The sequence below is a fragment of the Mirounga angustirostris genome, unplaced genomic scaffold, assembly GCF_029215605.1.
Source record: "Mirounga angustirostris isolate CCGP_5_RB_7025 unplaced genomic scaffold, mMirAng1.0.hap1 SCAF_6, whole genome shotgun sequence".
Lineage (NCBI taxonomy): Eukaryota > Metazoa > Chordata > Mammalia > Carnivora > Phocidae > Mirounga > Mirounga angustirostris.
Genome location: NW_026991714.1, coordinates 81085527 through 81111720, shown reverse-complemented (window position 1 = coordinate 81111720; position 26194 = coordinate 81085527). Strand labels below are relative to the sequence as shown.

The 26194-nt window shown below is 39.9% G+C and overlaps 1 protein-coding gene across 2 annotated transcripts in view; it reads left to right on the top strand.

Annotated features, from left to right (window-relative positions):
- The first annotated feature begins 10546 nt into the window (after positions 1–10546).
- LGALS8 (galectin 8) overlaps positions 10547–26194 on the top strand; it is a 29997-nt gene continuing 14349 nt past the window's right edge. The window contains exons 1-2 of one of the 2 annotated variants that reach the window (XM_045877780.3): positions 10547–10708; positions 21907–22051. In XM_045877780.3, coding sequence (XP_045733736.1) covers positions 10668–10708; positions 21907–22051 — 186 coding nt within the window. In that variant the 5' untranslated portion in view covers positions 10547–10667. The remainder of the gene's footprint in view (positions 10709–21906; positions 22052–26194) is intronic. The other variant, XM_045877782.3, reaches the window with a different exon arrangement.

The window sequence follows — 26194 nt, the reverse complement described above, 5'->3', positions numbered from 1 at the left end:
CTCATTAACATAAAAAAAAGGCACCTTTACAGCTCTCATCACTTGAAATTCCAAGGAGCTCTGTGTCAGAAAAGGGGACAAAGAACAAATGTATATTTCTTTTAAACTGTATTTATTTTATTTTTTAAAGAGAGAGAGAAAGAGAGAGCACGTGCATGGGTGTGAGGCGGGGGAAGGGGCAGAGGGAGGGGGACGATCTTAAGCAGGGTCCATGCCCAGGACAGAGCTCAATATGGGGCTCTATCTCAAGACCCTGAGATCATGACCTGAGCCAAAATGAAGAGTCGGATGCTCAACCAACTGAGCCACCCAGGCACCACCCAAATATATATTTCTTACTATAAATCACAATATCACAGTTACATCCACTCAATAGTATAATATGCAGCTGAAAAAGAAACACAATATCTCTGTATACTATTATGGAGTGATCGTCAGGCTATGGTGAAGTAAAAAGAGCAAAGTGCAAACTATGCATAGTGTGCTATCTTTTTTCTACAGTGGAAGTGTGAATATAAAAACTATCTACATATGTTATGTGTAAGGAGAGGGAGGGAATAGGTTGGAGAGGACAGGGATGGAAACTAGGATTCCACGAATGTGTCTTATTTGTAAATTTGTAAATTTGGTGTTGGGATCATGTAAATATTTCATATAATTATAATCCAAAATTAAATCAAAATGAACTAAACTAAAAGCAAGCCCCTAAAATTGAAAGCAAAATGAAACCAATGAATCTAGTGGTATATTGAGTTGGTGCCTTATTCACACAGAGATAAGTTATTTCAAATTATTATTTTTTAAAGATGTCATTAACACAACATAAAATTTACCATCTTGACCATTTTAAGCGCACAGTTCAGTAGTGTTAAGTATATTCACACTGTCGTACAACAAATCTCCAGAACTATTTCATCTTACAAAACTGAAATCCTATACCCACTAAACAACTCCCCATTTTCTCATCCCAGCCCCTGGAAACTACCATTCCACTTTCTGTTTCTATGAATTTGACTTCATTAGATGCCTCATGTAAATAGTTGTCTTTTTGTGACTGGATTATTTCATTTAGCATAATGTCCTCAAGATTCATCTATGTTGTCTCATGCAACAGGATTTCCTTCCTTTTTAAAGCTGAATAAATTCCACTATATATGTCATATTTTGTTTATCCATTCATTGATCAAAGGACATTTGGGTTGCTTCCATTTCCTGGATATTGTGAATAATGCTGTTATGAACACAGGTGTACAAATATCTCTTTGAGATCATGCTTTCAGTTCTTATGGATATATAACCTGAATTGGGATTGCTGGATCAAATGATAATTCTATTTTTAATTTTTTTAAGGAACTGCCATACTGTTTTTCATAGAGGCTACATCATTTTACATTCCCATTAATAGTGCATAAGGATTCCAATTTGTCCACATCTTTGGCAACGTTTGTTAGTTTTTCTTTTTTCTCTCCCCCCACCCCCTTTCTTTTGCAGTAGCCATCCTAAGGACTGTGAGGTGGTATCTCATTGTGGTTTTGATTTGTATTTCTTTAATGATTAGTGATGTTGAACTTGTTGGTCATTCATTTATCATCTTTGGACAAATGTCTGTTCAAATTCTTCGAACATTTTTGATTTGGGTTGTTTTTTGTTGTTGAGTTGTAGGAGTTCTTATATATGTATTCTGGATATTAGCCCCTTATCACATATATGATTTGCAAGTATTTTTCCTCCTTTCATGGGTTGCCTTTTCACTCTGTTGATTGTGACCTTTTTTGCACAGAATTTTTAAATTTGATACAGTCCTATTTATCTATTTCTTTATTTGCTATCTGTGCTATTGGTGTCATATCCAAAAAATCATTGCCAAAATCCAATGTTGTGAAGTTTTCCCCTTCTGTTTTCTTCTAGGAATTGTATAGTTTTAGGTTTTATGTTTAAGTCTTTAATCAATTTTGAGTTAATTTTTGTATAAGGTGTAAGGTAAAGGTCCAGTTTTGCATGTGAATATCTAATTTTCCCAACATCATTTGTTGAAGAGGCTATCTTTTCCCTACTGAGTGGTCTTGGCACCCTTGACCATAGACATAAGGGTTTATTTAAGGGCTCTCTATTTCTGTTCTATTGGTCAATATGTCTGTCCTTTTTGCCAAAACTACACCATTTGCTTACTAGCTTTGTAATATGTTTTGAAATCATGAAGTGTGAGACCTCCAACTTTGTTCTTTTTTTTTTTTTTTCAGAGTCCCTTGAGAATCCAGATGAATTTTAGGATTTTTTTTCTATTTCTGCAAAAAGCACTGTTGGAATTTTGATAAGAATTGCAGTGAATTGGTAGATCATTTTAGGTAGTACTATCAAATTATTTTAAAATACAGAAATGTTATTATATATTGCTTGTGAGATATAGCTTAAAGACAGAAAGTAACTGCAAATAAATCTTCATTTTGTTTTGCAATCATGTTGTTACAACAATATTTAACTTTCTATCCCCAAACTATTATATATAATAGGTTAAAGCAAATAAGTAATTATGTTAATGTTATTAGAAACCAAGATTTTTATTTTACTTTTTAATCAAGATTTTTATTTTTAAAAATGAGGTATAAATATAAAATAAAAAAGCTAAATAAAAACACTGTAATCCTAAATTGAATGAAATCAGTATAAAGTCAGATATATTTATCTTTTATATATTTTTAGTTAAGTATATATTTTAAATATGTTTATATAATTATTTAAATATATGATTTAAAATAGATTTATGTATTTAATATATGTTATATTAAATATATTTATATACATGTATTTTTAAATAAACATTTTTCTTGGCTTCATCTACTGAGGAAGTCTAGAAACCAACCCAGTGGCCATAAGCATCCCTAGTCAAAAGTATGGTCTATATATACCATTTCCCACTAAAAGTTTTCTTGGAGAAACTGCTAAGTCCAGGTTTGGCAGGAAATAACACTGGTAGCTTGGGACATCTTGTCATACCACAAAGCAAGGAAACTATCTAAGATTACCAGGTTGTGTCAAAAGAATCCAGAAGCCAACTCAAAGGGGTTGCCTCTGAGGGGATAATGGGATAATTATGCATATCCCGTATGATTATAGGATAAATTATGGGATGATTTAAGTATCAGAAAAAAATTAAGAACACATCAAGTATATTAATATTCATCAATTCATAATGACCTCTAAAAAAACAATTTACTGATTACCTTTTGTGGAGGCTAGGGAGTTGACTTACTATTATGAAAATCTCTACATAAAGGGAAAGAACCCAGCACTTACCTTGACTTTCTGGTATAAACTTCACCTTGGGATCACTGAACCATATTTCCTTATACAAGAATTCCAACTCATAAATGCAGGAGGAATGATGGAATTGATATATCATTATTTTTCTTTCCTAGTGAAATAATGGATTGAGGCAATGACTATCAGTAGGTTAGTGCTAAAACCACTTGATCAAAAACTGATGAGAACTTTGTAATGGATGAAACAGGCTAACATCATCTGAAATCACTGGCCAGTCTTGATAGCATAAAAAGAAAAACCAGACATTAAGTGCCTCCTGATGACTTGCAATTGGAAGTACAGATTGCTTATGAAATCTTCTGGCCAAAAATGTGAACCTGGGTCTTAGGAAAACTTTAAGTGTAACTACCAGTTTTTAGAGATTAAATGAAGTCTGAAGATTTGCTTCAAAATGAGCCAGTGGTGGGGAAGGAGTGGGTGCAGTGCAGATGAGACAAGATAGGCCATGTTGATAATTGCTGGAGCTGGACAATGAGTAAATGGAAATTCATCATGTCATCTCTCAACTGATGTGTATGTTTTTACATTTCCAAAATAAAAAGGGGTTTTAGTACGTGGCCTCAATCACATTTTTCTAGTTGGAAAAAACCATCTGGGTTTCTGGCTTGCTCTAACCTCAGAAATTCTTCCCCTGAGGTTTCCCTTGTTACTTTATTTTATAATGAGCTGTGTAAATACAAGCTAGAAGAGGATTAGCTATGCACAAGAAGGATTGGTTAAATATTCAAATTGGGTTGCTGAGGGAGGTCTTTTCAATTAGCAGTAACTGCGCCTCAGATAAACCTCATTGGCTGTCATGCTGCCACTGTGCAAAGCTGAGGGAGGCCTTTTAATGGCATTAAGAATCTCAGCTAACTTTGCAGGAACAAAGATCACAATGAGTATTAACAGTTACTGACATCATTCTTTTGCATTTTAAAATACCTATGCATAATTACTTATTGTCTAATTCCCACTAGATGTAAGCTCCAGGAAAGCTGTATTTTCTACCAATTGTATCCCTAGTGCCTAAAATGTTACCTAGTATAATATACATATGAGTTTAAGTGTTTCCACTTTAAACATTTACATAATTTCAGATACAGTCTGATGTAAAATAACAGTACGGTATTCTTTCGTTAACATACCATAGTCTGCCAACCCTTTCAAGGAGCCTGGGTGGGTCAGTCGTTACGTGTTTGCCTTCGGCTCGGGTCCTGATCCCAGAATCCTGGGATCCAGCCCCGCATCGAGCCCTGCATCAAGCCCCGCATGGGGCTCCCTGCTCAGTGGGAAGCCTGCTTCTCCCTCTCCCATCCCCCCTGCTCGTGTTCCCTCTCTCACTCTCTCTGTCAAGTAAATAAATTAAAATCTTAAAAAAAAAAAAAGTAATCTGAAAAATAGGACAACATCTCATTCTTTGAGCCACTGAGATGAATTGGTTTAATTTACACTCCTCTGAAGATCTTTCACATCTTCAAGATTCTTTTATTTTATGACAAAACCATAGTTCTAGAAGCTTGTTTCTCACACCTGAAAAGACTGGATAAGGGACATGATCCTGTAGAACATAAGAGGTAAGCCTGATGAATCTGAACACAGGGGGTCTGAAGGTTGGAAAAAAGGGCTGAGTGCTCATGGGTGGTGCTAGTATGGGGGTGTGGGAGAGATTATTTCAAAGCAAGAGTATTCAAAGAAGAAATGAGTCCATTTACAAAGAGGGGGGACAGTAAGAAGAGGTCGATGACACCAACCATGAAATTTTCCTGGGAACTAGACCTATGTGTAAGACATATAAGTGCTGTGGTTTCATGCAGAATGTACTCCTCAGGTACTTGGCTGGCTCACAACTCTTGATCTTGGGGTCATGAGTTCGAGCCCCACGTTGGGTATAGAGATTACTTAAAAAAATAATAATTAAAATAATGCACTTCTAAAGACAGCATCATTTAAAATCTGCATAATTCAAGACTAATTTTCTCATGGGACTAAATGGAAAGCAGGTGTATGTTCTCAGAGCTCATAACTATTGTGGCAGATTTTTTAATATTGCTTTTTTATATATTATTCTTGCTAAAGGTTCTAGAGTTTTGACTTCTAAATGCACAGCATGATCTATCAAAGCAGTTATTTAAACTTCTTTACAGTGTTTTAGCACACCTAACTTGTATTCCAAAATTATTGATTTGAGGCCTATTTTCCCAGCCCTGGCACCACCATCCAATCAATGCTTGGAGGTAAAAAAAAATTTAATTATAATAATAAAAACACGGCAACACAATAACAAGCAAAATCACCACCAGAAGTGCTTCCTACCTTTAAACAACACAATCACATCATTAACAAACTATGGCAGGTATTTCTTTTCTTTTCTTTTTTTTTTTTTTAAAGATTTTATTTATTTATTTATTTGCGAGAGAGAATGAGAGACAGAGAGCACGAGAGGGAGGAGGGTCAGAGGGAGAAGCAGGCTCCTCGCTGAGCAGGGAGCCCGATGCGGGACTCGATCCTGGGACTCCAGGATCACGACCCGAGCCAAAGGCAGTCGCTTAACCGACTGAGCCACCCAGGCGCCCCTGGCAGGTATTTCTTTTTAAGGTGGTAATCCTACCAAGTAGCAAGAGCATACAGAGTTTCAATTCATAAATCCAAAATAATTTTTTATTACTTTTTAAAAAATTGGGGCAATATACATTAGTTCACATTTTGCTTATAAGACACTATTTTTATATCATACTATTTCTAAATTGGCAGCCACACTTACTATATATGTGTGTCTTCTTGGGTAAGGAAAGAGGACAATAAAGTGATGAAAAGAAATTGATCCAACTAGAGATGATCCCGTCAGCTTTGGAAGTCTAAGGCAACTGTCTGCGAATAATTTGTAACATCTATGTTACTGTTTTGAACTGATTTCTGAGTGTGTATTATGGTGTTTTTTGGGCAAAATCATCTAAAGAACCACTCTTGTAACCATCCCCTTTCTCCTACATCATTAGAGTTCTCTGTTCTACTGGATCATGCATAGAATTACAGTCAGTAATGTGGTGGCAAATGTTTAATATCCAGCTTTGGAGACTGGGTGAGTGGGGGGAAAGCCTTAGGTTATAGTGGTTGTCTATGCCTGTGGGGTAAAAACTTCCATTCCTGAACAATTTCAAGATACCAACATGGAAGCGATGCACAAATTGGCTCTCGCAAGCCAGTGTGAGCCAGCTCCCATACACCCCTGAAAATGTTCTTCAAGGCTCAGTTTACAACCCACTAATGGGTCTTGCAAACATTTTAGTGGGTTATAAGCAGCATTTTTTTAAAATGAAAAATTAGAATGCAAGAGTATTGTTTTGCAAAGTTTTTGTTTTCATAATTTTAAATATGTATGCAACAATTCACAATGTAAATGTAGTTGTTACTGTGGGTTACTTGTTGAAAGTCTACAAGGCACCACTGTAGTAACTTCTCTCTTTTTTTAAAGATTTAATTAATTTATTTATTTGAGAGTGAGAGCACATGTGTATGAGGTGGGGGGTGGAAGGGTAGGGTAGGGTAGGGGGTAAATTTGGGTGGGAGAGTGGGAGGGAGGGTCAGGGGGTGGGAGAGGGACAAGCAGACTCCACGCTGATTGCTTGAGGGCTAGACCCGATGACCCTGAGATCATGACCTGAACCGAAATCAAGAGTGGGTTGCCTAACCGACTGAGCCACCCAGGTGCCCCAGTATCCTCTCTTTTTAAAAACAAACAAAAACAGAAACAAAACAAAATCAAAATCTTTTTATCCCACTACTTCCTTAGCTACAACAGTTGCTCTGTTCTTTACAGCGAAACTTCTTAAAATATTGATAGTTCTGATTTTTGCCACTTCTTCCCCTCACATTTCTCAGCCCACTTCAGAGCGAGTCACTGATGACCTCCATGTTGCTAAATCCATTGGTCACTTCTATGTTCTCAGCAGCATGTGGCACCAACTGGCTTGTTCTCTCTTAAAACACTTTCTTTCGGGGGGCACCTGGGTGGCTCAGTCAGTTAAGTGGCTGCCTTTGACTCAGGTCATGATCCCAGGGTCCTGGGATCGAGTCCTGCATTGGGCTCTCTGCTTAGCGGGGAGTCTGCTTCTCCCTCTCCCTCTGCCTGCCACTCTGCCTACTTGTGCTCTCTCTCTATCCCTCTGTCAAATAAATAAGATCTCTAAAAAAAACCACAAAAAACCAAAAACCTTTCTTTCTTTGGCTTCCAGAACACCACTCCCAGCAGGTCTCCATGGCTGCCTCTTCTCAGTCTCTTTCATTGACTTTTCTTTTCTTGACTTATCTCCCCAGGGCTCGGTCCTAGGTCAAATTCTCCATCTATCTACTCTCGTAGGTGACCTCATCAAATTCTATGATTTCATCTCACATCATTGTCTCCTTTACTATGTTTCAGCCATGCTTGTGACCTCTCTATTCCTGAACACATTAAAATGCATTTCTCAAGAACCATAGGGATCTTCCATTAGCTGTTCCCTCTGCCTAGAATGCTCTTACCCAACATCTTCACTTGGCTGCCTCTTTCATTCACCAGCAGTTTAAACATCACCTCTTTGCAAAGGATTTCCCTGGCACCCAATTAAAGCACTCACCCAACGGCTCCCAATTACATTATCCTTTTCTATTCTTTTCTGAAACTCCTCACTATCTGTGACCCCCGCTGGAATGTAAACCCCACTGAAGCAAGAATAGTGAAAACTCCCTGTCCTCATGAAGCTTATCATTTGGTGGGTGAAGTCATATAAAATAAAAAGGTAAATTATATAGCGTATTAGAATATGGTAAGTGCTAGAGAAAAATAAAGCAAGGAAAAGTGATAGGGATTTTGTGTGTGTTTTGGGAGGGTGTTTGAGATTTTAAATATGGTGGTCAGGAAAGTGCTCACTGAAAATTGATGTTTGAGTAGACTTTAATGAGGAAAAGGTTGTCAAATGCAAAGGTTCTGAGGGGGCAGTGTGCCAAACAGGCCCTAGGAATGCCAAGAAGGCCAGTATGCTTGCTGGAAGAATGTAGTAGGAAAAGAAGTGAGAGTGTAATGTGGGTGGTGGGCTGATCTTGTAAGGACTCCAATATCTACCCAAAGAATGAACAACAGCTGTGGAAAATTTTAGCAGAGTAGTAACATTGTTTGAATTATGTTTTGTCGTGATCTTTCTGGTTGCTATGTTGACATCAGATTGGAGGGGAGCAAGAGCAAAAAGCAGGGGAACCAATTAGGAGGCTTTTGCAATAATCCAATTAAGAGATATGGGACTTCCTTTTTTTTTGTCTCTTCTCTGCATCTAGAAGGGTTCCATCAGGCAAATACTACAAAAACCTTTTAGTATACTTATATTCCTTATCACTGTACCTTGTCACGGTAGGCATTCAGCATATATATGTAGATTTTAAATGATATAAAAACATACTGAGCTCATTGAACAAAACAGGGACTAATGAATGGGTTATTTCTAAGAACAGGTTCTCTGGCTTTGTGGACATTTTAATCCAGAATTACTTCACCAACACTGGATTTCAGGCTGTTTTACTTTGCCACATTTGCACCTAAATACCACTTAACAAAGAAATAGAGAACTGCTGTGTATTGATTTCAACTTATTTTGCAAAGGAGAGGTACTAAACCCAGGCAAAATTGTGTAGACATTTAATTGCTCCTCACCTCATCAATAACCTATTATTTCAACCTACCATTTAGTGCCTACTTCATGAGAAGCATCACAGTGAGCGTGGGGAGCATGTAAGACAAGTTCCTCTTTTCGATTTAAAATCGAGTCGGATAAAACACAACGCACAGAAGGATAAGTACAAATCCAAGGCAGTGCATGTCATGGGTTAAATGCAGCTATTTACCTTGGCTCCTGAAGAGTGAATCAAACTTGGAAAATGAATAGGAGAAAGAGAGAAAAGTAACAGTAAATCGGAACGTGAGTTCACTGGTATGGGATTTGTAATGAATCCCTCAATTACAAAAACAATAAAAGCCGAAGCCACCGAGAAGAAGGCCCAAAGTGGCGACACCAAAAACAGGTCTTTCAAAACGAACGTGGATAAAAATCAAGTAGAGACACGTAGGAACATGAGGTCTTTGCGGTGCCGAACAGAAAACAGATGGCGAGCAGCCAGCTGTTTTGGGTAGCTTACATAACTTTATTTACATGTCTCTGTTTTTATGGCAAACGAGCGGCCAGTGTGGGTGAAGCAAGAGTAGTGAAAACTGCGCTGAGAAATCAGTTATTCACTGAATATCTAAGTCTGCTCGTAACTGTGCCCCATTCTGCTGGCATTTTTTTTTTTCCCTAGGGAGGCGTGTATCTTAGAAAACCAACACGTAAAGGACTTGGCGAGTCATCCACAGAGGCTGCAAGTCCAAGCTTAGAGTAGCCAGACGCGGCGCTTCGGGCTGGGCGCGGGGCCGCCGTAGCGAACCCACTTCTCCACCACTCCTGACACCCAGGGTGTGCACTGGCCAAGAGGGGCGTCTCCAAGTCGGGTTATCACTCACAGCACCATCTGGACTGACCCGAGGCAGAGGCTGGGACACCTGCGAGGGCCGAGGGAGCATCAGTTTTCTCCTTTCCAGCCCATTTCCGCTCACTCCCACCCCGACCACCGGGTAGAGGCAGGCGGACGCGCTCAGGAATTCTTTAAAACACCCTCTGCCGTGCATCCCCTCCGTCTGTCCCGCGGCAAGCAGGTCGCGGTCCAATCCCCGGAGGCTGTGCCGAAAGCCCAGCGCGGGGGCGGCCGGGAGCTCGCCGGGCCGCGCGCCCGCAGCGCCGCGAGCACGCCCCGCACCCAGAGGCGGGGCCGCCGGCCACGCCCCCGGGGCCCGCGAACCGGGAAACGGAGGCGGGCTGACTCCTCTGGCTTTCCGTAGTCGCCCACGCGTTCCGGGAGGTCGCGAGAGGCGCTGCGGCCGAGAGAGCGCCCGGTGCGCCGGGCTCCTGCGACGCCAGTCCCGGGGTGAGTCGGCCGGCGGCGGTCCGCCGGGAAGGGGCGGGGAGCGGCCGCGGCGGGGGGCGCGCCGGGCGAGAAGGGGCCGCGGACGTCGCTGTCTCCAAGTCGGAGTTTGGTGGGTGGGACGTCTCGGGTGCATAGCTTCCACAGGTCCTCTCCGCGGCCGCGTGGGGCGGGCTGGCGGGAAGCTCCCGGGAGGGAGTCGCAGCGGGAGCTGTGGTCCTTCCCGCCCGGCCGTCCCGGCGGCGGCTGCCCCGCCGCAGACTCTCCCCTCCCCGGGCTGCCAGCCCCGGGCCGAGCGCCGCCTGCCCCCGCGGGAGGACAGGGTCTGTACTTCCAGGGACAGACCTCTGCTCTCCGGGACTCTGAAAACACGTTCGTTCAAGATGCCGAGTCATTTGACTGCAGTGTTAAAAAGTTCGGAAGCGTAGGTCACCTTTGTGGCTTTGGCCGTCCGTAAAACATGACGATGGCTTTTTGTGAAGCGAATCAACAGCAGGACCCGTCCCTGTGGGTTTTTGGGAATGACTGGTTTCGCGCAAGCCTGTGCTTTAAACTGGGTTATTCTCTGGTCGCGATGTAAACTATGAATGTGGCTATGGCATCTCCGTATCCTTTCTTTTTGCTCGTATTCGCCCTTCCTGAATTTTACGGAGCAGAAGGAAGAGTTTTGAGGTTTTGACTAATGTCTAAATTAATGACAGGTTGGGGTTAGGTGGTAAACCAAGAGGGATGTAGTATTTTGTTTTTCTTAATACTGCTGTGCGGTATAATGACAGAATTGGCGGAAGTAAATGTAGGAAGCTTCACTTTCTTTTCCCTTTTAGCTCTGCTGGACGAATTTTAAGTCTTCCCTGGAGCAATTTAATTGGTACTTCTACTAGATGAGTACTTTTATCTTTAAAGTTGCGGCTGATGCACAGCACCCTCCCCCCCATAGTTTTTTTTTAAGCCACAAGGGAAACTATATCATTGATATCCACGGGATTGGATTTTTTTCTTTTCTCAGATTTTATTTATTTGAGAGAGTGAGCGTGAGCGTGAGCCGGGGGAGGGACGGAGGGAGAGGGACAAGCAGACTTCCCGCTGAGCTAGGAGCCCAGATCAGGACCCCAGCCAAAGTCAGAGGCTTAACCGACTGAGTCACCCAGGCGCCCCTGGATACTTTTTCTTTTTGACTTGTTTCATTTGGAGGAGGAAGAGCAATGCCTTCTATTAAAATAAGAACCAAAATTTATAAAGCACTTACTATTCCATTGTTTTATTAATTCATTTAATCAGAACAAACCTGTGAAGTGAATGTTACTCTTATTCTCACTTCACAGATGAGAAGAGTTAAATGAATATCTTTGGTAGTTGTACCAGACTATTTGCTATTATTTCATTTTTAGTAATAAGTTCCAAGTTAGAGATTTTCTGTGAATGTAGTGTTCTAAATTTATTATTTGGTTTTATTTCTGTTTGAGCAACTTCGGGATTTGGGTGGTAAACATAAAGGACAGTTAGTGCTGATTTTGCTTAGCACAGTTAACGTCTTTCCTCCTGCTGTTAAGTTGCCTGCGTGATCTGATAAACTTGTGTCTTCTTTTTTATTGAGGAATAATTAACATATAATATTGTATTAGTTTCAGGTGTAACATTGAGTCAGTATTTATATGAAGTTTATATACATTATTTATGAAATGATCACAATAAATCTAACATCTATCACCACAAAGTTGTTACAGTATTATTGACTATATGTAGTAAACATCTGTTACTGTAACAGAACCAACAGGAGTTTGCTCCTTGGTGAGTCAGATAGAAACTACACCCAGGTGAGTTGTCCCACAAAGGAAGCTTTATTTGCATCAAATAAGGAGATCCTGGGAATAACTTTCAAAGCTGGGACTCCCCCAGGAAGGGTGAATGGGTTGTTCTGTAAATGAGGTTTGTGCTCCTCCTTGGTATTACATTAGTATTATAATGAGATAAAGGTAATTGTTGGTTATTCCAGAGGTCACTCCATGGTCCATCTGTACAAGCCTGAGTCAGGGGTTTAGGGCCACTCGAGCTCTTCCTCTGGGCAGTCATTATTGCTTGAGGGGTAGTTTCCGTTTCCATCATGGGATGTTATGCCCACAGGGTCTTTTGCCTGAGTTAAGACATAAGCTGGAAAGAAGAGCTTAAGGAAAATGCAGGACCAAGGTTGGTGGGTACAAGGAGGTGGGTAGTAAAGGTCAGGTCTTGGGGTCTAGCTGGTGACATCACCATACAAGATTGTTACAATATTATTGACTATATTCCCTATTACATCCCTTTTCTTACTTACTTTATAACTGGAAGATTGTACCTCTTCATTTCCTTCACGTGTTTCCTCCATCCCTCCCACCCCTGTTTCCTCTGGCAACCCTCTGTACCTATGAATCTCTTTCTGTTTTGTTACTTATTTCACTTAGCATAACACCCTCTAGATCCATCCATATTTGTCACAAATGGCAAGATTTCATTCTTATGTCTGAGTCGTATTCCATTATATATGTATAAACCACATCTTCTTTATGAATTCAACTATGATGGACATTAGGTTGCTTCCATATCTTAGCTATTGTAAATAATGCTGCAATGCACATAGGATTATATATGTCTTTTCCAATTAGTTTTTTTTCATTTTCTTCGGCAAATACCAAGAAGTGGAATTGCTGGATTGTATGATATTTCTATTTTTAACTTTTTGAGGAATCTTCATACTGTTTCCCACAGTGGCTGCATCAATTTACATTCCCACCAACAGTGCATGAGAGTTCCCTTTTCTCCACATCCTTGCCAACACTTGTAATTTCTTGTCTTTTTGATTTTAGCCATTCTGACAGGTGTGAGGTGACCTCTCATTGTGGGTTTGATTTGCACTTCCCTGGTGATTAGTGATGTTGAGCATCTTTTCATGTGCCTGTTGCTTCTCTTGTATGTTTTCTTTGGAAAAAAGTCTATTCAGGTGTTCTCATTTTTTTTTTTTTAAGATTTTATTTATTTATTAGAGAATGAGAGACAGCATGAGAGGGAGGAGGGTCAGAGGGAGAAGCAGACTCCCTGCTGAGCAGGGAGCCCAATGTGGGACTCGATCCCGGGACTCCAGGATCATGACCTGAGCCGAAGGCAGTCGCTTAACCAACTGAGCCACCCAGGCGCTCCAGGTGTTCTCATTTTTTAATCGTATTGTTTGATATTGAGTTGTATGAGTTTTTTATGTATTTTGGATGTTAACCCCTTATTGGGGTAGAATTTGCAAATATCTTCTCCCATTCAGTAGGTTTCCTTTTTGTTTTGTTGATGGCTTCCTTCACTGTGCAAAAGCTTTTTATTTTGTTGTAGGCCCATTTGTTTTTTTTGTTTTGTTTTTAAAGATTTTATTTATTTATTTGACAGAGAGAGACAGTGAGAGAGGGAACACAAGCAGGGGGAATGGGAGAGGGGAAGCAGGCTTCCCGCCAAGCAGGGAGCCTGATGCGGGGCTGGATCCCAGAACCCTGGGATCATGACCTGAGCTGAAGGCAGATGCTTAATGACTGAGCCACCCAGGCGCCCTGGCCCATTTGTTAATGTTTGCTTTTGTTGTTCTTGCCTAAGGAAACAAATCCAAAAACAATATCGTTAATACTTACGTCAAAGACATAACTTACTGCCTATGTTTTTAAGAGTGTTATGGTTTCAGGTCTTATACTTAAGTTTTTAATCCGTTTTAAGTTTATTTTTGTATATGGAATAAGAAAGTGTCCCAGTTTCATTCTTTTTCATGTAGCTGTCCAGCTTTCTCAACATCACTTATTGAAGAGACTGTCTTTTCCCCATTCTTGCCTCCTTTGTTGTAAATTAATTGACCATGTAACCCTGGGTTTATTTCTGGGCTTTCTGTTGTGTTCTGTTGATCTATTTGTCTGTTTTTGATTACTGTACTTTGTAGTGTACTTTGAGATTTGGGAGCATGATTACCTCCAGCTTTGTTCTTTGTCAAGATTGCTTTGGCTATTTGTTTTTTGTTTTTGTTTGTTTGTGGTTCCATACAGATTTTAGGATTATTTGTTCTAGTTATGTGAAAAATGCCATTGGTATTTTTTTTTTAAAAGATTTTATTTATTTGACAGAGAGAGATACAGTGAGAGAGGGAACACAAGCAGGGGGAGTGGGAGAGGGAGAAGCAGGCTTCCCACGGAGCAGGGAGCCAGATGCGGGGCTCGATCCCAGAACCCTAGGACCATGACCTGAGCCGAAGGCAGACGCTTAACGACTGAGCCACCCAGGCACCCGCCATTGGTATTTTGATAGGGATTGCACTGAATCTATAGATTGCTTTGGGTAGTATGGATGTTTTGACAATATTAATTCTTCCAGTCTGTGAACATGGTATAAATTTATTTATTTGTGTCATCTTCAGTTTCTTTCATCAGTGTCTTACAATTTTGAGATTACAGGTCTTTCACCTCCTTGATTAAATTTATTCCTAGGTACTTTATTCTTCTTGATGTAATGGTAAATGGAATTGTTAATTTCTGTTTCTGAGAGTTCATTATTAGTGTATAGAAATGCAACTGATTTCTGTATATTGATTTTGTATCCTGCAACTTTACTGAATTCATTTATTCTAATAGTTTTTTGGTGGAAGCTTTAGGGTTTTTTTATACATAGTATGTCAGCTGCAAATAGCAACAGTTTTACTTCTTCCTGTCCAATTTGGATGCCTTTTATTTCTTTTTCTTTCCTAATGGTTGTGACTAGGACTTCCAATACTATGTTGAATCCAAATGGCATAAGTGGGCAGACTTGTTCCTGATCTGAGAGGAAAAGCCTTCAGCCTTTCACCATTGAGTATGGTGTTAGCTGTGGGTTTGTCATATACGTGGCCTCTATTATGTTGTAGTATATTCCCTCTGTACTCACTTTGTTGACAGTCTTTATCAAAAGTGAATGTTGAATTTAAGCAAATGCTTTTTCTGCATCTATCGAGATGTTCTTATGATTTTCATCCTTTGTTTTGTATGTGGTACATCACATTAAATGATTTGTGGATATTGAAAGAACCTTGCATTCCCAGAATAAATCCCACTTGATCATGTGTATGATCCTTTTAATGTATTGCTGAATTCGGTTTGTTAATATTTAGTTGAGGATTTTTACATCTATGTTCATCAGGGATATTGGCCTGTGATTTTTTTGGTAGTGTTTTTGTATGGTTTTGGTATCAGGGTAATGTTGGCCTTGTAGAATGAGTTTGGAGTAGAAGCATTCCTTCTTCAGTTTTTTGGAGTAGTTTGAGAAGAATAGGTATTAACAATTCTTGAAATATTTGGTAGAATTCACCTGTGAAGCTTTCTAGTCCTGGACTTTTGTTTGTTAGGAGTTTTTTGATTAACTGATTCAGTTTCATCACTAGTAATTGGTTACTCCAAAAAGTAATTGCTTTCTTCCTGATTCAGTCTTGGAAGATTGTATGTTTCTAAGAATTTATCTATTTCTTCTAGGATGTCCAATTTGTAGGCATACAATCATTCGTAGTAATTTCTTATGACCCTTGTATTTCTATGGTATCAGTTGTAATTTCTCCTCTTTCATTTCTGATTTTATTTATTGGGCCCTTTTTCTTGATGAGTCTCGTTAAAGGTTTATCAATATTGTTTCTTTTCAAAGAACCCGGTTCATTGAACTTTACTATTTTTTGTCTTCATTTATTTCTGCTCTGGTATTATTATTGCCTTCCTTTTACTACTTTTGCACTTTGTTCTTTTTTTTTTTTTTTTCTATCTTCTTGAGGTGTAAGGTTAGATTGTTTTTTCTTTTTCTTTTCTTTTTTTTTTTTTTTTAAAGATTTAATTTTATTTATTTGAGAGAGAGAGAGAGCACAAGAGTGGGTAGGGTCAGAGGGAGAAGCAGACTCCCCACTGAGCAGGGAGCCTGATGCGGGACTTGATCCCGGGACTCTGGGATCATGACCTGAGCCGAAGGCAGTCGCCCAACCAACTGAGCCACCCAGGCACCCTTTTCTTTTTTCTTGAGGTAGGCTATGAACTTCCCTTTTAGAACTGCTTTTGCTACATTCCATATATCTTAGAATGTTGTGTTCTCATTTGTCTAAAGGTATTTTTTTATTTCCTCTTCGATTTTTTCATTGATCCATTGGTTATTTAGTAGCATGTTCTTTAGTCTCCACATGTTTGGGGGGTTATTTTTTTCTTCTTGTAATTGATTTCTAGTTTCTTTCCATTGTGGTTGGAGAAGTTGCTTGATATGATTTCAGTCTTCTTAAATTTATTGAGACTTATTTTGTGGCCTAATGTGTGATCTCTCCTAGAGAATTTCCATGTGTACTTGAGAAGAATTTGTATCTGCTGTTTTTGGATTGGATGTTTTTTATGTATCTGTTCAGCCCACCTGGTCTAATGTATCTTCTAAGGCCAGTGTTAATTTTCTGGTTGATGATCTATCCAGTGATGTAAGTGGGATGTTAAAGTTCCCCACTATTACTGTATTGCTGTTAATTTCTCCATTTGTGTTAATATTTGCTTTATATATTTAGGTGCTCCTATGTTGGGTGAATATTTACAAGTGTTATATCTTCTTGTTGGGTTAATTTATCATTACATAATGCCCTTGTCTCTTTTTACAGTCTTTGTTTTAAAATCTATTTTGTCTAATATTAGTATTGCTACACCAGCTTTCTTTTCTTTCCTGTTTGTGTGGAATATATTTTTCCATCCTTTCACTTTAGTTCACTTTTAGTTTTAGGTGTGTGTCTTTAGATCTGAAGTGAGTCTCCTGTAGGCAGTATATGGATGGGTCTTGCTTCTTTATTTATTAAAAAAAATTACTTTTAATTCTAGTGTAGTTAACATACAGTGCTACATTAATTTCAGGTGTACAGTACAATTCCCTATATTACTCAGTGTTCATCAAGGTAAGTGTACTCTTAATTCCCTTCCCTTCTTTCACCCATACCCCACCCTCTCCCCTCTGGTAACCATCTGTTTGTTCTCTATAGTTAAGAGTCTGTTTTTTGGTTTGTCTCTTAGTTTTTCCTATGTTTGTTTCTTAAATTCCACATATGAGTGAAATCATATGGTATTTTTCTATGACTTATTTCACTTAGCATCATACTCTCTAGAACCATTATGTTGTTGCAGATGGCAGGATTTCATTCTTTTTTATGGCTGAATAATATTCCATTATATATATATGCCACATCTTCTTTATCCATTCATCTATTGATGGATACTTGGGTTGCTTCCATAATTTGGCTCTTGTAAATAATGCTGCAGTGAACATAGGGGTGCATATATCTTTTCAAATTGTTTTTGTATTCTTTGGGTAAATATCCAGTACTGCGAATACTGGAATATAGGATAGTTCTATTTTTTATTTTTTGAGAAACTTTCATACTCTCTTCTATAATGGCGCACCAGTTTGCATTTCCACCACCAGTGCACGAGGGTTCCTTTTTCTCCACATCCTCGCCAGCATTTGTTGTTTCTTGTGTTTTTGATTTAGCCATATCTCACTGTGGTTTTGATTTGCATTTCCTTGATGATGAGTGATGTTGAGCATCTCTTCATGTGTCTGTTGGCCATCTGTATGTCTTCTTTGGAAAAATGTCTGTTCATGTCTTCTGCCTATTTTAAATTGGATTATTTGTGGGTTTTTTGGTGTTGAATTGTGTAAGTTTTGGATACTAATCCTTTATCAGATATGTCATTTGCAGATATCTTCTCCCATTCAGTAGGTGGTCTTTTAGTTTTGTTGGTTGTTTCCTTTGCTGTGCAGGAGCTTTTTATTTTGATGTAGTCTCAATAGTTTATTTTTGCTTTTGTTTCCCTTGCCTCAGGAAGCATATCTACAAAGATGTTGTTATGGCCTATGTCAGAGAAATTATCGCCTGTGTTCTCTTCAAGGATTTTTATGGTCTCTTGTCTCACATTTAGTTACTTAATCCATTTTGAGTTTATTTGTCAGAATAAATGGTGTCAGAAAGTGGTCCAGTTTCATTCTTTTGCATGTAGCTGTCCAGTTTTCCAGACACCATTTATTGAAGAAAATGTTTTTTTCTTATTGCATATTCTTTTTCCCATTGCATATTCCCTTGTTTGTCAAAGATTAATTGACCATAACGTGGGTTTATTTCTTTGCTTTCTATTCTGTTCCATTGATCTGTGTGTCTATTTTTGTATCATACTGTTTTAATTACTACAGCTTTGTAATATAACTTGAAATCTGGAATTGTTATACCTCTAGCTTTGTTTTTTCTTTTTCAAGTTTGCTTTGGCTATTTGGGGTAATTTATGGTTTCTTACAAAGTTTAGGATTATTTGTTGCAGTTCTGTGAAAAAAAAAATGCTGTTGGTATTTTGATAGGGATTGCATTAAATGTGTAGATTCCTTTGGGTGTATGGACATTTTAACAATATTCGTTCTTGTAATCATGAACATGGAATGTTTTTCCATTTGTTTTTGTCATCTTCAATGTTTTTCATCAGTGTTTTATAGTTTTCAGAGTACAAGTTTTTCACCTCGGTTAAGTTTAATCCTAGGTATTTTACTATTTTGGGTGCAGTTGTAAATAGGAGTTTTCTTAATTTCTCTTTTTGCTGCTTCATTATCAGTATATTGAAACGCAATGGATTTCTGTACATTGTTTTTGTATCCTATGACTTTACTGAATTGCTTTATCAGTTCTAGTAGTTTTTTTGGTGGGGTCTTTAGGGTTTTCTATATATAGAGTATCATGTCATCTGCAAATAGTGACAGTTTTACTTCTTCCTAATTAATTTGGATCCCTGTTACTCTTTTTTCTTGTCTGATTGTTGTGGTTAGTACTTCTAGTACTTGTTGAATAAAAGTGGTGAGAGTGGACATTCTTGTCTTATTCCTGACCTTAGGGGGAAAGTTCTCAGTTTCTCCCATTTAGGATGATATTAGCTGTGAGTTTTTCTTTCTTTTTTTTTTTTTTAAGATTTTATTTATTTATTTGACAGAGAGAGAGACAGCGAGAGAGGCAACACAAGCAGGGGGAGTGGGAGAGGGAGAAGCAGGCTTCCCGCGGAGCAGGGAGCCCAATGCGAGGCTCGATCCCAGGACCCTGGGATCATGACCTGAGCCGAAGGCAGACGCTTAACGACTGAACCACCCAGGCGCCCTAGCTGTGAGTTTTTCATATATGGCCTTTGTTATGTTGAGATATGTTCCCCTCTAACCCTACTTTGTTGAGGGTTTTTAATCATGAATAGATGTTGTACTTTGTCAGATACTTTTTCTGCATCTATTAAAATGATTATATGGTTCCTGTCCTTTCTCTCATCGATGTGGTATATCACATTTATTGATTTGGGAATATTGAACCACTCTTGCATCCAAGAATAAGTTCCACTTGATAGGGGTAAATGATATTTTTAATGTATTGTTGGATTCGATTTGCTGATATTCTGTTGAGGATTTTTGCATCTATGTTCATCAGAGATACTGGCCTGTAGTTCTCTCTTTTTGTGGTATCTTTATTTGGTGTTGGTATCAGGATAATGCAAGCCTCATAGAATGAATTTGGAAGTGTTTTCCTTCCTTTTCTATTTTTTTGGAATAGTTTGAGAATAGGTATTAACTCTTCTTTAAATGTTTGGTAGAATTTGCTTGCAAAGCCATCTGGTCCTGGATTTTTGTTTGTTGGGTGTTTTTTGATTTCTGATTCAATTTCATTGCTAGTAATCAGTCTATTCAAATTTTCTATTTCTTCCTGCTTCCTGCTTCCAAGTCTCCATGTTTGTTTCTTTGTATTAGGTAGTTAGCTATGTCTCCTGGTCTTGAAGGAGCAGCTTTATGTAGAAGTCTCGTGGGGCACAGAAACACAACCCCCTTGGCCACCATAGACCGTTGCTGCAGGGCTCTCCCCTGTGTGGGGTGCATGTGCCCTCCTGTTGTGGCAGAGCTTGGACTATAGGTGTGCCGGTGGGAAGGGCTGTCCTCCGGCCCAGCTGGCTGTCACGCCGGCCCAGCTGCTTCAGGTTGTCCGGTTGTGTGCAAGGCCGTGCAGAGGCACAAGGTTGTGTGGGGCTCTCAGCAGTGTGCACCCCCTGGCATGAGCAGTCTGGAGGGCAGATCCGCATGATGGAATGAGTCAGCAAAAAGTTGCTGCCAGTGTCTGCGTCCCCAGGGAGAGACCCAGCTGTCCCCTGCCTCTCTGAGCAGATGCTCCAAGTTTAATAGGGGGTCTCCTTCACCTGTAGTCTCTGTGCTTTTTGTCTGGTCTTTTTGTGCTGGTTTCTGGGTCGAGTGAGTCTGCACACAGGCCCTTTAAGAATGGGTTTTCCTTTCCCTATGGTTCTATAGTTTTATGGGTGATTTCCTGGTGGTTTTGAAAGCCAGCTGTTTTGGGGTCTGTCTCATCTGTGCAGGATATAAGGCCTGATGTGAGCTTGAATCGCTCACTCTCTGGGAAAATTTCCATACCTTTGAGATCTGTCTGGACTGCGCAAGACCATGCCTGGGTATGGTTTTTCCATTAGTGAGACTGTGTTTCTGCCCCTTCTACCTGTCTCAGTGCTGTGTCTTGTTGTGGAGGTTCTGTTCATCCAGTTTCTAGGTCCCCCTTTAAAAGGAGGAATTCCATATGTAGTTGTAGATTTGTTGTGTCCATGGGAGGAGGTGAGCTCTGAATCTTCCTATGTGGCCATTTTGAGCCCTCTTCTCTACTAATGTATACTTTAAGTCACTATTTCCTGCACTGATAATCCAAAATTATCTAGTGTACAAGTACACAATGAAAGAATTGGGGTCACAGCAATTGCACTACTGGGTATTTACCCCAAAGATACAAATGTAGGGATCCGAAGGGGTATGTGCACCCTGATGTTTATAGCAGCAATGTCCACAATAGCCAAACTGTGGAAAGAGCCAAGATGTCCATCGACAGATGAATGGATAAAGAAGATGTGGCATATATATACAATGGACTACTACACAGCCATCAAAAAAATGAAATCTTGCCATTTGCAACAACGTGGATGGAACTAGAGGGTATTATGCTAAGCGAAATAAGTCAGTCAGAGAAAGACATGTATCATATGACCTCACTGATATGAAGAATTCTTAATCTCAGGAAACAAACAGAGTTACTGGAGTGGTGGGGGGTGGGAGGGATGGGGTGGTATGTGAATTGTGTAAGACTGATGAATCACAGACCTGTACCTCTGAAACAAATAATACATTATATATTAAGAAAAAGGAGATAGTAGGAAGGGAAAAATGAAGGGGGGGAAATTGGAGGGGGAGATGAACCATGAGAGACTCTGGACTCTGAGAAACAAACTGAGGGTCCTAGAGGGGAGGGAGGGGGATGGGTTAGCCTGGTGATGGCTATTAAGGAGGGCACGTATTGAACGGAGCACTGGGTGTTACACGCAAACAATGAATCATGGAACACTACTTCAAAAACTAATGATGTATGGTGATTAACATAATAAAATAAAATTTAAGAATTGGGGTCAGATCTTTGATTGTAATAGCATCCTATTTGGTAAATATAAGTAAAATAATTTGTAATTTAAATTAAAACATGATGAAGAAAAATGATGCATGCTAATTTTTCTTTCCCTCTGTTTTAATTTTACACAGGGCAAGAGCATCAGTTTCAATCTGGGAACCTTTAAATGAAACTTGCTTAAAATCTAGATCATACATAGAAGAGAGGCCTCGATCAACAAGGTGGAAAAGAGTGATGTTGTCCTTAACAAACCTGCAGAATATCATCTATAACCCGGTAACTGACTTCTATAAAATCACTTTTTATCTGTGGCAGGATTTAAAGCAAACCCAATTGGATAGTCATTATCCATTGCTGGGGAGGGGGGATGATTAAATTCAGTAAACGTATGGAAAGTACCCATCCTGTGATAGGGACTGTGGTGGTCGCTGACAGAAAAATAGATATAGCCCTTGGAGCTCAATCTAGCGGAGGATGAAGTCACAGTGACAATACAGGGTGGTGAGAATGAGTTCTGAGTGGAGAACATGGGGGTACAGTGGAGGGAAGCCAACTTTGGGGGTGCTGGGAAGATAATCACAAGACATAATTTTCAAAGGAAAATGGATTTGTTGCACTAAAATTTTTTAATTTGCTTTTTTGATTAGACCCTGTTCATGAGAAGTAAATGTCTGTTTTCCCCTCAGCTTTTCCCTCTTTCAAGTATTGCTTCATACTTGAGTGGGGCAAAGGTCAAAAGCTAGGGGCAAGTTGGAGAAAGAGAAGAATTAGGGTCTTTTGGTCCAAAAGCCCCAGTGACTGCAATTGCTAGAACTTTCAGTGTACATCCTGGGAAGTAATGAACTTGTTTTAGTTTTATGTGGCAATAAGAATCTTGAGAAATGTCTGGTTTCCACATATCTGAAGCTGAATCCTGAATTTGGGTCTGAGATAGAGTTGCTGCTTTTTTTTGTAACCGCTCGTCCTCCACCCCAGGAGACTAATGGGCAAGAGAGAGAGGGTGCAAGTCCTTGAAGTAGGGCCCTAAGCCAGTCTCATTTGTGTTTGTGGTCCCCTTTTTTTGTTACTTTCTAGTTGTAACTCTTTTTTATCCAGGTTTTGATGTCATTATGCAGAGTGAGGGACAACTACCACATCAAGCAGATTCCATTTTATTTAGTTAGTTATTTTAAAAGATTTTATTTATTTGACAGAGAGAGACACAGCGAGAGAGGGAACACAAGCAGGGGGAGTGGGAGAGAGAGAAGCAGGCTTCCCGCTGAGCAGGGAGCCCGATGTGGGGCTCGATCCCAGGACCCTGGGATCATGACCTGAGCCGAAGGCAGTTGCTTAACCAACTGAGCCACCCAGGCGCCCCAGCAAATTCCATTTTAGAAGAAATAGCCTTCAATAGTAGGCTTCCTTTAAAAAGGAAGATTGAGTTTGAAGTCAGTGGGACATTCAAAATGATTTTCTGTATCTTACAGTTAAAAACATCTCAAGGTTGGGGACGCCCAGGTGGCTCAGTCGGTTAAGTGTTCGATTCTTGATCTCAGCTCAGGTCTTGATCTTGGGGTCATGAGTTGAAGCCCCACATTGGACTCCACGCTGGGTGTAGAGCCTACTTAAAAAACAACAGCAACAACATCTCAAGGTTGTAGATGGACTTTCTGCAAAGATTAAAAAAAAAAAAAAAAAAGGCTGCCCACAAGGGTGCCTGAGGTCCAGCCCCGGCTCCTGCCAGGAGGTGGAAGGGATGGTCAGGTGATGCTCCTCAGTTCTGCCCTTCCTGCACAAAGGTGCCTTACCTGAATGTGATTTAGAAAGTAATTTTTTAGATTAAAATTGCTGTGCGTCTTGATACAAGCATGCTGATGATTCCTGTAATTTCTGCACATTCAGCTACAGGGTCGAAACAAGAGTGCACTGATGTTCATTTCGTGCCGAAGGGCCAGGAGCCGTAGTGGTGCTCTAGGGCAGGAATGCAGCCAGGGCCCCCACGTGGCCTCACTGCTGTTCTGAGGATAATTTATGGTGACATATTCTTCCAAAGTAAATACTTTTGGCAAATAGCCTTCTTTTTTTTTTTTTTTTTCCCAGTTTTTCAGTTTTATAGTCCGTTTTCACAAGCAGAAAAGGGTAGAGGTAGAAAGATTGAACTGAATAGCAAAAATGACCTTTTGCTGGGGTGCCTGGGTGGCTCAGTCAGATAAGCGTCCTACTCTTGATTTCGGCTCAGGTTGTGATCTCAGGGTCATGAGATTGAGTCCTGAGTTGGGCTCCGTGCTCAGCGGGGAGTCCGCCTGGGATTCTCTCTCCCTCTGCCCCCCCTTCTCTCTGTCTCTCAATCTTTCTCTCTAAAATAAATAAATCTTTTTAAAAAATGACACTGCTCCGTCTTTAAATTTAACTTCTTAAATATTCATAGCACCAAGTGCTCACACTGCTAAGCTCTTCTTCAGTTTTTTGAACTGATCACTAACAAAATAACTGTAATGCAAGAAAATAGTTCTTTTTAAGTCTAGCTTATACAATATCCTAATCGACTGACTTAAAATATCTAAGTTATTTGCAGCCTCTGTTTTTTTTCCCCATTGTGTTTTGAACACTGAAAGGACAGCTAGCTGCAAATGGAGAAGAGCTTAAGCAGTGTGGACACTCTTGTGTTTATTGGCTTTTTACTGTAAGCTTTATGAAGCATTATGAAGACACAGAACTACCGCCTTTTAATTTTTATTTCTTAATGTTTCAAAAGTTTCCATCCACACTGGCAGCAAATTCTACCATATTAAGTCTTCTTGGAAAAAAATAAAGTACACTGTGTAACAGTCCTGTGTGCTTTTTCATACCTAATTTATTTCACTGACTGTTGTTTATACAGTTCTTAATATGTGACTGAGTGTTAGCTGGTTAAGAAGTTACTTAGCAATGAATCAAATTGGTTAACATTCATTCCACCTGGTGCCAAAACATCTTCCAGTCTCCTTGGGAACCTCACTTCCACCTTTATCCTTTTCTCCTTAGTATTCTGAGTACCTCCCCTTCCTGCCTTACCACTTAATCTTAAAACACAAGACAGTAAAATCTTTCTTAACCTCCGAGGTCCCGTCCAGCCTCGTGTCCTTGTTCTGTCTCCCCTTGCTGACCATCGTCCTGAGAACGCGTCCATTCTGCTGTCTTGGTTCGCTCATAACAGCTCTGCCCTCTGATTTTTTTTTTTTTACTCTTTCTTAATTTCCTTTTTGTCTTTACTAGTCATGTCTTTCTCTTCATTTTGTGTCTTTACTGATCACCGTTCGACCTTTTGAGTATGTACACAGCTTGTGAGCAGTTCTGGCCTTTTAGCTAAGGTTCTTAGATGCCCTTGCTTCAAGACTGAGGAGTTCATATCTAAAGTTACGTCTTGCTCCCCGAATCAGCTTCCCTTTTGCGGGTTTCCATTCCTTTCCGTGTCTTTCTGCTGTTTAACTTTGCCGCCTCCCATGCCGCCAAGCCCCAGATAGTTTGAAGATAATCTGTGTTCCAAATTTAATTTCACTTATGTCAAACCCAGTGGCTTTTCCTTTTTTATTATTATTTTTAAAATCTAAAGATAGTATGTGTAAATCATTTTTAAAATTCAAACCGTATTTAAGGGTTACATGAACCCATAAATTTTCCTTCTGCCCTGGTACTCGGTTCCCCTCCCTGAAGCCAACCCTATTTACCAGTTTTCTGTAAACCCTTCCCAAGAATACATGTGAATATCCAAGACTGTGTGTTGTGTGTATCACTATTATTGGTCCTGTTTCTTCACACGTGTGTATCACACTACAGACCTCGTTTTATGGTGCTTCCCTCAAAGTGAGGGTCTGTGGCAGCCCTGCGGCAAGCAAGTCTGTCAGCACCATTTTCCCAACAGCATTTGCTCTCTTCACGTCTCTGTCACAATTTGGAAATCCTTGGAACACTTCAAACGTTTTCATTATTATCATATCAGTTACAGTGGTCAGGGATTACAGCCTGCTGAAAGCTCAGACGATGGTTGGCATTTTGTAGCAATATTTTTAAATTAAAGAAAGTACTTTTTTTTCCTTTTAGATATAATGCCACGCACACTTTAATAGACTTCCTTATCATGTACACATAACTTCTTTATGCACTGGGAAACCGCAGAATGTATCTGAACAGCTTTTTTGCGGTCTTCACTTTATGGAAGTGGCCCGGAAGCCCACCCCGCGGTATCTCCAAGGTGCCTGCATAGACACTGCTCAGGGTGCTCCTCTCCCCACTGAACGCATTTTGGAGCTCTCAGCACACTTGGGATTTCCTCGCTTATTGTCGAGGCTGCATGACTGGTCCATCGGATGGAGATACCGTCACTTATTCAGCCAGTTCCCATGAAAGGACTGTTTCCTTTTGTGATGGGACCCAGGGCTGTGGGTTACAGCCTGGTATGCG